The 14619-nt window shown below is 37.7% G+C and overlaps 2 protein-coding genes across 6 annotated transcripts in view; one reads left to right on the forward strand and one right to left on the reverse strand.

The window, feature by feature from the left end:
• Positions 1-300: 300 nt before the first annotated feature.
• Positions 301-5459, reverse strand: LOC122051903 (F-box/LRR-repeat protein At4g29420-like). Of its 2 annotated transcripts, XR_006131588.1 has the most exons (3): positions 4877-5459; positions 1073-2009; positions 301-781 (listed from the first exon to the last, which is right to left on the reverse strand). XR_006131588.1 is itself a non-coding variant. In XM_042613230.1 (2 exons), exons 1-2 carry the CDS (start codon positions 5337-5339, stop codon positions 1165-1167), a joined length of 1308 nt encoding a protein of 435 aa, XP_042469164.1. In that variant the 5' UTR covers positions 5340-5459; the 3' UTR covers positions 895-1164. The 2 variants fall into 2 exon arrangements, 1 of the variants encoding a protein (XP_042469164.1); XM_042613230.1 differs by lacking the exon at positions 301-781 and having other exon boundaries at positions 895-2009.
• A 2419-nt stretch (positions 5460-7878) lies between these two features.
• LOC122051905 (casein kinase 1-like protein 1) overlaps positions 7879-14619 on the forward strand; it is a 30638-nt gene continuing 23897 nt past the window's right edge. The window contains exons 1-10 of one of the 4 annotated variants that reach the window (XM_042613235.1): positions 7879-8058; positions 8157-8271; positions 8357-8397; positions 9427-9496; positions 9580-9728; positions 9807-9902; positions 9983-10053; positions 12277-12338; positions 12452-12515; positions 12602-12686. In XM_042613235.1, the coding sequence (XP_042469169.1) occupies positions 8196-8271; positions 8357-8397; positions 9427-9496; positions 9580-9728; positions 9807-9902; positions 9983-10053; positions 12277-12338; positions 12452-12515; positions 12602-12686 (714 nt within the window). In that variant the 5' untranslated portion in view covers positions 7879-8058; positions 8157-8195. Of the gene's footprint in view, positions 8097-8156; positions 8272-8356; positions 8398-9426; positions 9497-9579; positions 9729-9806; positions 9903-9982; positions 10054-12276; positions 12339-12451; positions 12516-12601; positions 12687-14619 lie in introns of those variants that run through there. The other 3 variants (XM_042613234.1, XM_042613233.1, XM_042613236.1) reach the window with 3 other exon arrangements.

Here is a 14619-nt window from a genome sequence, read left to right on the forward strand (position 1 = left end):
AAATGACCCTCAAATAATAAAATGTATTTTTTTATTAATGGGTTGTTTTTATAAAATAAAACTCTAAAATATAAAATAACATATAATATTTAAAATGTATGCCATATAATTAAATAATATAATAAAAATAATTTAAATAAATTTTTAAATATTACTCATCCAAAAATATTAACTAAATTTTTATAATCAACATATTCAACTGTCTTTTCTTCCATAGATAAAATAGTTAATCTATTCAATTTTTTCATATAATTGATCGAAAATAAATTTTAATCAACTTCAATCTAGAGATCTTACAATACAACTGTAATTAAATAATTAATAAAATTCTATAGGCAACCTGAGCATTTAGATAATAACTATAGCCCCGGGGCTTTTGCAAGACATTACATTTTGTGCTACAGGATCGATGTTTTCAAGACTTGTGCCTGGGCTCTACTTTCTGATGGTCTACCTTTGCACACGCCACCTTCATTATGCTTGTTCATTGTGAAGGCAGTTAGTCACTTTGCTCCGGCGATTGCTCTTCGACAACGAATTCAGAGGCAATTTGGAAGGGTGTGGCTGGTTCTAGCCTCTAGGGAGGTTGTCATGCACTTTATATCCGATTGCAGTCTGAAGGACATGGCTCAAGGCTTGTTGAAGCTCCTACGTACATTCTTGTTCGCATTATATGCTCACAAATTCCATTTTTTTTGTCGGGCAAAGTCTACCTTCTTGATTTTGGCAAGCATATTACATGTGAACTTTGGGTAGAATCTTCATACTCCATAGCACATTTCTACAAATATGAATACTTCATTCTAATTCTGATTAAAGATTTAGTCCAAAAGGGTAGAGCAGTGTAAGAACTAAACGAGCAATACAAAGTATAATAACTATAACAATATTATAACACGTTCAAATATCTAAAATATTATTCTTTTTCATCATAATAATCTATACATAAACAATAATTTACTTAGATACTAATCAAGATAGAACATTGATTCCAGCATATCAAGAAATAAGCAGTCGGTTCTCATACATACAAAGACCATTATTCAGCCTTGTGGTTCGAGCGTGAGCATACCATCTGTTGTCCGGTGAAATAATTGTGATGAGAAGTGATGCCACACCAATTCAAAGAAGTTGCACTCGGAATGTATCTGTTGGTATTTTCGCTCACTTAATTTCCTTCGTAACAAATTCCCACCTTATGTTTGGAAAATCATTGATGCACTTGGAAATGGCACATACTCTACCTTCAATGGGAGCAGTAGCTGGAATAACCATCACAACTTGACAAACATGGGAGTGTACCAGTATAGACAACTTTGAGGATATAATTGCACCATCCAATTCGGTGGTTGATTCATGTACCACCAATTTCTTCAAGCTTACAAGTTCACCTTTGATCCTGACAATTTGTGGGAGGAGGAACCAGGCCTTTTCTCCTATGGTTAATTCTTCTATGTCAGGGAATGTATCTGATAGACTGACAGAACACTGTTCGGTATTAATAACACAGGCAGGTTCATACAGTTCCATCTCTAGCCGCTTAATGGTTCTGCTCTCTGCAAACACTTGTGATAAGTTGCCTAGCTGTGAGGACTCTACCCTGAGAACTCTCAAATTATGAAGTTTATCCACTTTGATCACTTTAACCTTTTTAATGGTAATATCAAGATTAAGCAGTAAAGGAGTCTGAAGATGAACAGCCTTTGGTTCAACACACGTAAGTTTCAGCTCAACCAATTTGGGTGCATCCACCGTTAGAGATACCACAAAGTTGGAAACAGTCCATGTAAAGGTCCTTAGTTGCAGAAGTTGAATCTTGGGTTCCTTGAGCCCTCCTACGTCAATCAAATTAAGAACTCGGAGAGATGGGAAACACTCATTCACCTTTTCAAGATTTTCATCATCTAGTCTTATGTAGTTGAGGTTTAGTGAAGTCAACGTTTGCATTGGCATGAGCTCCTTGACCGACAGCCAGGCATTTCTGATCTCCAAGTTAAGAAGCTCAGAGCCTGAACATATGAAACTTCAAGTTTATGATTCCAAGAAGCAACAAAATAAAATGCATTTGTAAGGGTTTCTTTACTTATTAGAGATCATAAACTTCTGTGCTTGGGTACCAAAAGCTTGTGAACAGTAAGGGGCTCACAGGATGAATGGACATGAGATATTAAAGTGGAGCGACTATCATATCCATACTGAAAATTTAACTCTTGTCCAATTTCTCAATCTGTGCTAAGAGTTCAAATTCATAAACATGATACAGTCAACTACTCTTTCCATATTTTGTCACCACAAGGAGAACATTGATCCTACTTGGAAGACAGGTTAAATTCAATGTAATACATCCATCTCATGGGAAATTTCTTGAATTCAAAGACTAACATCATGATCTCCTGGTATATGTTATTTAGTTCAAAAAATTAGTATCAATTATCCAGATGCTTTATCTCCTCAAGGCATTTTCTGTTTTAGTATATTTGTAACACTGCTGCTCAGATACTTTAAATTTAGGTTCAAATTTTCACAAATCGATGAATCATACCAATGCCCCTAACACTTATTAACTAATGTTGTTCTGGTAGTGAGTGAGTAAACACATATTTAGTGGAAACCTGATCTAAGAGGTAGTTTTATAAGTCATACTAGAAGAACATAACTATCATTATATTCAGGAAATCTAAAATCTAAGATCAAGCCATAATAACAGTTAGTGTCATACGTTCCATTCGGAATGTGCTACAGAATCCAATGTCATGATTCCTACAATTATTCGTGGAGAAAGATATCTCATAAATTGTTGGATGGCACAAGAATGTGTGTTCTTAATTCCAGGGAAGGCATTCTCTGAAAGAGATTCATAGACATGACTTTTAGAGCTCATCCATATATGGAAGGTGGCCTGGGGACTAGGTAAAACATTGAACTTTATCAAAATCCATTCATTATCTGTTCCTTGGAATCAAGGTTTACAATTTTTTTATTTTTTTGCCATACTAGTCCAACCAAGTGTTTTTAGATGTACAAAGTTGTTTTGCCCATTCCAATAAGCAAGCCTTACCATATACTGTGCTATAAGAACCACCAATGACTACTAGCCCTTTTTTCGGGATCTTTTTATCCTTTCATCTCAATAATATCTGCACTAATCCCCCTCTTCTTTCACTAACTTCCCTCTTCCTTACTGAAATTCTCTCTTATCCTTTGAAACTAGCCTATGCTTCTTAGCTTTCAAGTTCTAACTAGCCACATAAGTTCAAACTCTTTTATTCTCCCTTTAATTTTTCTGCTAATCTCTCTTCTTGGAGACTTTCCTGTGAAAGAAAACTTCCCGATGGATAAGTTTGTTATACATGAATGTGTTATACATTAATTTACCTATCAAATTAGTTTGCTTTCTGTTAAGATAATTGTGTTGAATTAGTATGATAATTATCAAATCACATTGAGGTGGTCAAATGCCAAAACAAGAAGGTGAATATCCTATTTGTGATTATGCATGATGATTAAAAAGGCAACACCATTGACAGTGCAAGCAGTATGATATCATTGTGGCAAAGTCACCTGGACACTTGCCCACGATATTAGTTATGGAAGTGTCCCAAAGTTTCACGAGAAACTCAACATGCAATGAGGGAAAAATTTAATGAAAAAGGTTGGCAACACCAAAAAAATACAGGAATATAAAAGGATTCAATAAGGCATCCAAGCAACCCATCCATGATTGATTCAGGAGTCACAGAGATGACATGCCACACAACTCAGCTAATAGCTGCCTACACGCTTCATTACTACAAGCTCCTGAGGCCCACATCTGAGATGTAGAATAGCAAGATTGGTAGTTGTGCTATATTGCCAAACATGCTTATCAAGAGACAAGAGTGTCAGCCTCCAAATTTGGTGCCAACAGCAATAGTTAATGACAATTTCTCCATCTCAAGTTCAAGGTAGAGTTTTACTTCTTAGCTTCTTCCCTTCACAGGACAAGAGGTCAACAATTGATGTCCCAATATTCAACGTTCTTCCCATTGGCATCTCAAAGTAAGCAAACAAGAAAAAAATAACTCCTTCACAGAGGAGGAAAAATGACGTCAATCAACAAGGCCCTCTCTAAGTGATTCCAGTTTGTTCAGATCCCTCCATGTGCAAGAAATAATACCTACCACCAAATAATGGTGCCCACCAGATAACAATAGATCCTACCATTATATCCCGACCCCAATGAAATAGCAGACAAGTACCTTATGAAAAGAAGGCGACAAGGGAGACCAAGACTCATTCATTCAAGAAGCTATGGGGATTTTGCATCTCTCAAGATGATATCCAAAACTTGAATAGGGCGGATGAGCATCATCAATGTCCTCATCCCATAAATAGGAAGATGCACAAAACATCAAAATAGACTGCACATGTATTCCTTGATGGATAATGTAGTGAAAATAATGATGCATAGTGTAAAGTTCGAGTAGTCATCAACAATGACCGTTGGGTCCACTCTTTAATGCCAAAATTAGGTGAAAGAGAGATCATGCAGGAAAAAGAACAGTGGTTTCTCCATCTAATTTATGGTTACCTGCAACTAGAAGATGCGATTGAAGGCAATGTTCAACTAAAAAGAAATGTGACTCCTCGCTATAATACTGTATGGCACAACTAATGATCAGGAGATAAGAAGAGTTCTTCTTTGATCGAAGTGACGTTTGTATAACATAAAAATTAAACTTTGCCTCGTCTGTTCCCGCAACATAGGTGTTTCAGGACTCAGGAAGGTTGAATTGTTAGTATGCAGAAAAGTCACAAATTAAGTAAATTTTAAGTGTTAAATCCATGTAAGTAGCGATGAAAGTAATTAAAAAAAAAATGAGGAGAATATGCTCACAAAAGATCGAGATCAGAGGCAACGCCCGAGAGGGACGCCAGCAAGACTGAAGCCAATAATCGTGAATGGAAAGGGATTGGAGGCGAGCGGAAATAAGAGGAATCCATCGACTGAGGAAGGGAGAATCCGTGAAATAGAGTTCGTCGCCGTCGTCGATCTCGCCCGCTGGGACGCAGTCGGGCCGCTCGGCGGCGAGGGAGAGTGAGAGCGGGCTGTGGACGGAAGAAAGGAGAGATGCAAGGTTGCATACCACCGACTTGAATGCTGGATGGAGGTCAACGGTGCCTGGGACACTGGAGCGGAGGGCACGTTCGCGAGAGCAGAAGAGGCGGATGGATCGGGCTTCGTACGAGAGGGAGCGGAGGGTTCGGCAGGTGAGGCGGCACCTGGCCAAATCAGTGGAATCGCCCACCCGACTCAGTATATCCACCAAGATCGGAGATGGGAAATCTTCCAACCCCATCGACGACGAACGACGGAGCCGAGTGACGAGACGACTATTCCGGCGTTTTCTTTCAAAAAGGAACCATGGAAACTGGCTACCCACCCTCCCAAACTCAATTTGTCATTACAATAATTCTCAGGGTCCATTTTAACAAAAAGCAAATTTTCACATTTAACACTCGAATTTTTCCGTAAAATTTCCCACCAGCTTTTGCATTTAAAATTTTAATTTAGCCTCTTTTTCTTTGAATGCACGTGTCCAGGCTTCGTGCCTCCCCTGATTTACCCATCGGCTACATCCAGAAATACATCGACGATCATCCCTTCCCTTCAGTCACCTCGTCTTATAAAGTCGTCCGACGCTGAATTGCGTACTCAGCCTGAGAAAGCAATCTCCTAATTTTTTGTTCCGCACATGGGTACTTCGATCCGGGCAGTCAAGCATACAAATTCAATACCAACGCATGCTCCAGTATGAGATCAAACGGTAGACTTCTTGATTGACATCAAGGGCTCACCAATAATTAAATACTTAATGGGGTTCCACATCACAAGTATAAAATTTATTATTTTCTACCTAATCAATATATCTCCTCACAAAAAGTTGTGAAGTCAATCCATCATATTGGATGACAGATTATACCTTTTACGATATTATGATCTACCGTTTATGATATTACGATCCAACTATGTATCTTTATTTATTAATTTTTCATTCACAACAACAACAACAACCAAAAAAAAAAAAAAGTTTAATTTTTCATCCTAAATCTTATCTTCATAGCCATTTAAGTTTTTTTTAAAGACTTTTCAATTTAATAAATTTTTAATAAATTTTATATTGGAGATCCTCTTATCATTGTGCTGTGTCCGTGGAAAATTATATCCTTAGTCAAAAAATAAATCGATCCAGTGAGATGAATCATTTGTAATTATAATTGGATCATAATTATGATCCGACTGTAATTGATTACGATTTATTATCTCTCCGGATTCATCATCCTCCAAATTATAATTTGAGTCGAGACAGATGATCAGAGGTTGTCGGCGATAGGCAAATGGCCAAGCTATCTGATATCGAACGAGACATAGCTTCCGAATAACTTTTATTCATCCGTTCTAATCTAAATTATAATTTGAGAGATAATAAATTTAATAGGATTCGTAATTAATTACGATCAGATCTGATCGTAATTATAAAAAATCATCTGGAGCAAAATTTAAACTCCATATTCTAAATTTCAGATGGAAAGAGAGAGAGAGAGAGAGAGAGAGAGAGAGAGAGAGGAGAAGGAATTCAAAAGAAATAAAAAACATAGGAAAAGATGCGCAAGCAGAGAAGGTGGAAAAAAATCAATAAGAAATTCAATGGGAATCGTGCCTGACCACCGACCAAGCCACTTCTCAAGGCAATCGTGCGTGCCCGCCGACCAGGATCTAGAGGGGTGGTTGCCCCTGCATTGTCTTGCGGGGGCAGCTGTCATCCGCGATCACGTGAGGCCAATCATGGAAGAAATTCAATGGGAATTACTTTCCGTTGGATTAAAGGAAAAAATATCAAAAAATAATTCATCTTTGAAAATTCATCAGACCATTAGGTTAAAAAAAAGAAAGAAAGTAGTTCATCTTTTTGTATGAAGTAAATAAGGAGGGGGGAATTATCGTGGAAATTTTTTCATAGTTTATTATTGCATTTTATAAGTCTCCTTGAATGATTCTAATGATTAGTACATGAGATATTATCATAATAAAGTTTGGAATTCGAATCTCGGTAAAATCGATGTAAATATCTCTTTTATGTGCTAGTTATTATTCCAAAAATTAATAACCGTCCGTGATTTATCTCCATTGATTTACCTCCTCTATTCGTCTTTTGCCACAATTATTGCATTCTATAAATTAACTGTATTTTTAGGACATTAAAATCAATGTAAGGATGGTTATAACATATATGAGACCCATCAAAATATTGAACGCGTCCAATGAGCATTTTAAATAATAATAATTTAAATTATGTAAATACAATTAAAATTATAATAAAAATAAAGATGAATGAACATAGGCCCCAAGTCCCCTAAATAATTAAGATTATTATTAAACAATGTGAGAGAATGAATAAATTAATAAGTGATATAAGGATTTTATATTTTTTTAATGCGATGGTGAATATTAAACGGAACATTAATCTTTTAATTTAGTAAAATATCCCTCAAATTTTTAAAATGACCAAAATAACACTTGAACCTCTCTCACAACCTTCGTATTCACCAAATGAAATACTTGCGTGCCTATCGTGTGATTTGCGTGTCATATTAATTTTCCAAGCGATCTGTTTGGGAAATATATTTTTTCCGCACACCTAAACAAGGGAGGAAACCAATTATTTTATCGTAAAATCTTTTTTATAAAATCGAAAGAAAGAAAAAAAAAATGCTGTTTGGTGCAAGTAGATAGATAAAATTACTGTCCCAATTTGGCAAAATTTCCCTCAAAAGCAAAGAAATAGTTAACAAACAAGCACCGCGACCGCGTACGCGTACAAGTGAATGGCGTTGGCGAGGATCGCAAGGCGCATTATAATTGCCCCACGCCCTTGTTCATCCAACTGCGGCACTTTAAGATATTTCTGCGCCCCTTCCATCCCCTCTCCGCTTCTCAACTAATCCAACAGCAGCACCAAACCATCAGATCAAGCCTTTCTCTTTAATTCCGCAGTGTTTTCTTGTTGATTGCCTCAGGCACATCTCCCTTCACCTTTTTGCGTTTGTTGTTTGAGGTTCTTTTGGTGCTTAGATTTCATTAGGGTTTGAATTCGGCAAAAAAAAAAAAAGTTCAGTTTTTTTTTTCTTCTTCCTTTCCGGTTTGTGTACCAGTTATGGAACCACGAGTTGGCAACAAGTTTCGCCTGGGTCGTAAGATTGGGAGCGGTTCCTTCGGCGAGATTTTTTTAGGTTTGGATTTATCAAACCTTGTCTGAAAAATTATTTTGCTCTTAGTCGAACCATTAATTGTTGCTCTTTTGATAACTTTTTCTAGGTACTAATGCTCAAACTAATGAAGAAATAGCAATCAAACTTGTAAGCAATTCTATGTGGCTTTTATTTGTCGTTCTCATATACTTAATTTACAGAGAAATTCCAGTGAAAGTTCATTGTGTACTAGGAGTTGCGTTTGAATTAATGATGTATGTTGTGTTTAGCATCACTTTGGTATGATGATCTATGGTCTACAAGAAAGTTGAGGAACTTAATATGGTTGAGATTGGTAATCCTTGACCCATTTGGATCATAGGCTGTACCAACGAAATTATGGCATCATCTTTTTGTTTTTGACATGAATTTGGTATATTCAATAGGTGCTTAAGGTTTGACAATTTTCATGGCATAAGGCTTGGAGAGGAAGGTGTGAGGGGTAGACGGAGATCACTTTAATCAATGTAGTAAAAATTTATTTAATTGATTTGAACATTACAATTATTATAGCCTTGCATTGAACTCAATGAAGGATACAATTCATGTAGTTGACTTAAAATTATTTGGACAAACATGGTTTGATGATGATGATAGGTCAGATTGTCTCAAATTGTAGGATTTGAAGATTTAATATTGCTGATTAATTCATAATATGGTGAAGTTAGGAGTCTCCAAATTTAATGCCTATGATGAATGTGTTTCACAATAAAACAATAATCGAGATGGTAGAAGAGTGGTATGTATTGAGGAAGGACTATTTTGCTTGAACTCTTTTTTTATGTAAAAAATTTCCATTTAATGTTAGTTGATCATTTTTGGTTGTATGTATGTGCTCGTATGGTCTTCTTTTTCTCCTCTCCTGGTTTCTGTACGAATCACTAGTAGCTCCTTTATGTGAGATGCTCCAATAAATATCTACTTTGTTTGTTTCAAATTTAAGTTAATGTTAAGTGACATATGGAGTAACATGACAATCATGTGGGGTCTTGTGCGTTCTCACAAGAATAGCATATCATCTATTTGATAATTCCACTCCGGCGACTTTGATCATTATAAACCATTATCATCCTACACAGTGTTTGTTTTTCCTTTTTGGTGCATCGAAAGGTTATGATGATGCAGTTTGGTTTTCAGGAAAATGTCAAAACAAAGCATCCACAGCTGCAATATGAATCAAAACTTTACAGGATTTTACAAGGAGGAAGTAATTAACATTTAATACTTCTTCATGATAAATAAATGCACGGTCATTGTTGGCTTCATAATTATTTTCTCCTATTATGGTAGCTGGCATTCCAAATGTGCGATGGTTTGGCATAGAAGGAGATTATAATGTTCTTGTTATGGATTTGTTGGGCCCAAGCCTTGAAGATTTGTTTAATTTTTGTAGCCGAAAACTCTCTCTGAAGTCTGTCCTGATGCTAGCTGATCAGATGGTATTTCTAGCTTTTTATGGAAGTGATACTTGTTTTCTTTATGATATTTTCTAACATTTTCTGATTTTTTTTTACTAGATCAACCGTGTTGAATATCTTCACTCTAAATCTTTCCTGCATCGAGATATCAAACCAGATAACTTTTTGATGGGCTTGGGGAGGCGAGCAAATCAGGTGTTTCACCAAGTGTACTAATGGTATTCCTGTTCCTAACTTCCATTGCTTGTACATCACATGACGTGCTCTTTTTCTAGGTCTACATTATTGATTTCGGATTAGCCAAGAAGTACAGGGACACCACAACCCATCAGCACATTCCGTATAGGTAAATTATATTAGCAGACTAAAATTTTAATTTAATTACATGGTTAAAGAAACTTGTTTATTCTTGATTTATGTTTTGTATTTGATGTGATCTTATTGAATGTTTTCTCATTGCTTGGTCACTTAAACCTACCTTAGTTTTATTATTAGATCAAAATCCTTATCTGAGTGCATGGCAAAGGGTTAAATTGGTAAAGAAAATTTTAAAATATCAATTAATAAAATTTATTAATTTAAAAAAAAAATTATATATATTTTTATATATTTTATTAGGATAATTTAATTAGGGTTTATGAAAGACTCTTCGAAATATCACACTTGAGTTGGGAATTGCTTTAATTAATTAAATTTATTTTCCATTTTCGGCAAACAAAAGCTCGTGCGCGCGTGGGACGTAGCTGGTGGCGCCAGAGACGTCCCGAGATGCTTCTGACACAGAAGCGTCCTGCGACGCTTCTAGCGGTGTCGGAGGCATCCTACGATTGAAATCAACCCTCCTTATGGCGCATAACACATGCGTGTGACGCACGACGAAACTGTAATGCATACTGTGCTGGTTTCGCTCCGCCGTCGGAACGGTAAAAATTGTCCGTGCCAAGTGGCACAAAACGACATTTCAATCACTGGTGACATGTGTGAACTAGGTGATCAATACTGTGTATGATTCAATTCCTGTGTCTCAAGGATGAGTTGGAAGGATACACATGGTTGGTAAAGGGAGTCAACGCCAAAATCCACCAAAGAGAAGTTAGAAGGATATACATGGTTGGTGAAGGGAGTCCATGCCAAAATCCACCAAAGAGACCAGATGGATTCACTTGGGTGCTCAAGCTACATAGAGTTATGTTATTGACTAGGCATAGGCTTTGATGCCTATAGAATGAGAACCAAGGCTGCATGGAAAGAGACTCCCAGATAGACCCACTACCATAGCTCAGTGCTCCAACTGATCTTTGGGTGATAACTACTCATCACTTCATACCGATCACCTAAAAATTTGACACTTTAGCAATTAACCCTGTTCTACTATATCTTACGATTCAATATTGGTTAAATCTGAGCCATTTAAAGTAATTCCACTTCAACTCAACTCTGTCTAGTTGTCTATGACTTGGCCAAACCAACCCACTTCAACAAAACTCCAAGCAGTTCAACTGTATTAAACTCCACTACAACAAGGCAAGGCGATCGTGTTTGTAGTTTCCTCTTTAAAAAACTGCTTAATTCTGGGACCACAAGTTTAGAGGTCCCTTTTGATGCAAAGGTAGGAGATGAGTGGACATGGTAGGTAGTTTGCTCATTTGAAGGTGATGACAGACACGATGGGAATAATATTTCCTGTTCTTATGAGGGGAAAGGAAGAAGTGCTGAAGGACATGGATGGGAGTGATGGATGATTTGAGAGGTAGGTTTGAAATTTATGAAGGGTGGGCCGAGCTTTTGTATCCTAGGAAGAGGGACAAGAGTGTTTTGGAAATCATAAGTAGGTAGATTGATGGTAAACAAATGTGGACCAGGGAGGAAGTAAGAGTGTTTCGAAGATCAGAACTAGGTAGATTGAAAGTAAACAAATGTGGACCAGGGAGGTGGAAGTAAGGCAGAAAGTAAAGCAGCCATGAGGATAATACCCTTCTCTTTTGAGATTCAGGAGTTGTATGTGAATGACCTGTGGTGGGTACAAAAGTAAAATTTTAAATAGATCATTGAACAACTTGGAGGTGAAGAAAAGTACAGAGTCTTAATTAATCAAAGGAAAATAATACATGTGAGTGAAGAGTGTACAAATCTGAGTAAATATGAGCAAAGAACTTCTGCAGTAGTAATTAGCAATTGAGTGAATGTAAACCAGTGGCATAATTTATAGAAGAGGATTATTAAGCAAGGAAAGAGAGACTAATTGGGTGCTTATCTTTTAACAGATGTAATGTTCATTTTAACCCAACCAAATAAGATCAAAAGTGCCATTTTTTCGTTAACCATCTTCTCCCAGACACTACTTGATTCTACATTACCACCCATGTTTTGGACATGATTTTAAGACTGGCAGCATAGAAGTGCCTTTTGTTCATTGGGATCCAACTCGAATGACCAAAAGTGCCATTTTTTTTCTTTTTTCTTTTTGTACTCCTGTACCTGATAATACTTGATTTATGTCAATTAAGCATATTCGGGACACAATTGTAAAAATACCTTTATTATCCTCGTACTTTTGCCCATACTACAGGGAGAACAAGAATTTGACTGGAACAGCAAGATATGCTAGCATAAACACTCACCTTGGAGTTGGTATATGCATTATACTGACATTATTTTTGCACTTCATTTTAATTCACTATTAACGATCTGCCTTATTCCATTTCCCTTCTGAGTTCTGACTGCTTTACTTTTGTGGCTATTAGAGCAAAGCAGGAGGGATGATTTGGAGTCTCTTGGATATGTTTTCATGTATTTCTTGAGAGGAAGGTTAGTTCTCTTTGACATTAATTCTAATATGAATGCACTCTGTTGCATGTTCTTTCTATTACTGATTGTACTTGTTCCATTGGTAGCCTCCCATGGCAGGGTTTAAAGGCTGGAAATAAGAAGCAGAAATATGAAAGAATTAGTGAAAGAAAAGTTTCCACATCTATTGAGGTAAATTGCATATAAGAGATATAAACATGAAATTTCCAAATTTTGTGCATCTCACTTAAATATATTAGAGTTATTAGGTTACTTGAACTGTTATGGGTTCTGAGTTTAGTCGTATGTTGGATATTTTAGTTATTAGTTATTTAGAGTCTATATATATCTTGTAATAGTTATCTTCTAACAACAACAATGCAATATTTCATCCCTATCAGTTTGGTACTAGAGTAGACTTTACCAGACAGTTTATTTTACTTATTTAATACCTCTAGGAGGAAGCCACAATTTAATTTAATGGTGCAACATACCCTCATTCCATCATCATAAAATCTTAATTCTCCCTCATTTATTGTTGCCATAAATTTGTACCGCCCTGTATCTCCAAAACTTCTATTATTGTTGTGGTTTCTGGCTAAACCATTAGTCTGTGGTAAAAGGTGATAATACTCACCCTAGGCGGTCAATATCGTCGCGCCCCCCCCCACCCGGCGGTTAGATATAGGCAGGTAAATCATGGGGGGCTTAGTGGGTAGACCATTAGTTGTAGCAAAAGGTGATTAAGCTCACCCTGAGCGCCCTCTCACAGCCCGTCCTTAGGCTATATGAAGGGAGATAAATCACGAGGTCAATTTATAGCCGGCCGCCAAGTGGTTAGAGGGTGGGAGGGTGAGCTTACACAAAGTAGCAATGTAACCAAGCCAACACTGAGGCTTCTACTGTTTAACCCCTCCTATCAGCTCCTTGAAAAAAAGAGAAAATGATAATCCCAGTTAGCCTTATTGACTATTCCCGGGGGTGACCGGCCCGGTACCACGGAAGTTTCCCATCGGCCACCGTGGTAAATCGGGGAGTGCATGCGGTGGCCAGTCCAGAAGCCCAACATCCTTTGGTTACACCCCCCATTTGGTGAAGTTGTTCTTGACCCCACCTTACCAATGTTTTGCCTCTTTGTTTCCCTGCTGACATAAGACCTAACAACCTCTTCCTCCTAAGAGGCAGACAATAGTTGCTAACTGATCAAATAATTTCTAAGCTTGTTTGACGAATTTGCATAGTCCTCCTTCGTCCTCACTATTGGTGCCTTTGCCCACATTCTTTCTAGTTCGATTTCACTTGCCTCCATCAACAACCTCAAGATTTGTTCCCTGATTCTAGAATGGCTTTGTTCTCCTTACACAAAACCAACAACTGATCTCTTCCACAAGACCAGGTGAAAATCTAGTGGGTGGATCTCTTCCACAGAACTTAGTGACAGGATATCATTTTGCATATTCAACTTACGGTTGAAGCAGCTTCTAGTAGGGTGACTGAAGATCTACAAGCTTCCCTTGGTCTCCCATCACAATAGAAGGGCACAGTTTATCTCACTCAATAGTGGCAGCCAATCCTTTCGCTATATCCTTTTTAATCCTCAATTTCTTTTGCAATCCTCATTGTATCTTGATCTCAGAGGCATAGGTGAGGTTATACACAATAGATAAGGGTGACACAGACCCAAAGAAAACTAATGAGTCTTGGTCCAAGATGAGAGAGGAGGGTCCACTCAAAAAAAGGGAGGGGGTGTGTAAAGAGAGGCTGCAAAAGGGCTGATTGAGGAAATGACAGGGAAACTAATAAAATGGGTAGTGCTAAAGAGGATAAAAGGGTGGGAGTTAGGAGCCCAGATCTCCTAGTCCACATTTTTGTGGACTAGGGGATCGATCATTTGCAATTGCGGCCGGATCATGGCTGCCATCTGGTTGCAATTGGTCGCAATCCCTCCATGGGTTCACCGTCCCCTCTAGGTTATAGTTTGGGTCGGGGCAAGAGGCCGGAGGCCACCCCGCTCGGTGCTTGCCTGGTCACTTGTCCACTGTCGGCAGCCTCCAGCCACCCACCCCCCACCCAAACTATAACCTGGAGGGGACGGTGAACCCAGGGAGGGATGATAACCAAATGC

Source organism: Zingiber officinale, chromosome 3A (genome assembly GCF_018446385.1).
Source record: "Zingiber officinale cultivar Zhangliang chromosome 3A, Zo_v1.1, whole genome shotgun sequence".
NCBI classification, from domain to species: Eukaryota; Viridiplantae; Streptophyta; class Magnoliopsida; order Zingiberales; family Zingiberaceae; genus Zingiber; species Zingiber officinale.

Bases quoted from the DNA above. Each gene is read 5' to 3' on its own strand.
- LOC122051903 (XM_042613230.1), bottom strand. From the start codon at position 5,339: ATGGGGTTGGAAGATTTCCCATCTCCGATCTTGGTGGATATACTGAGT. The intron at 2,010-4,876 runs GTGAGCATATTC...TCATATGTTCAG, and splicing joins GCCTCTGATCTCGATCTTTT to GCTCTGAGCTTCTTAACTTG.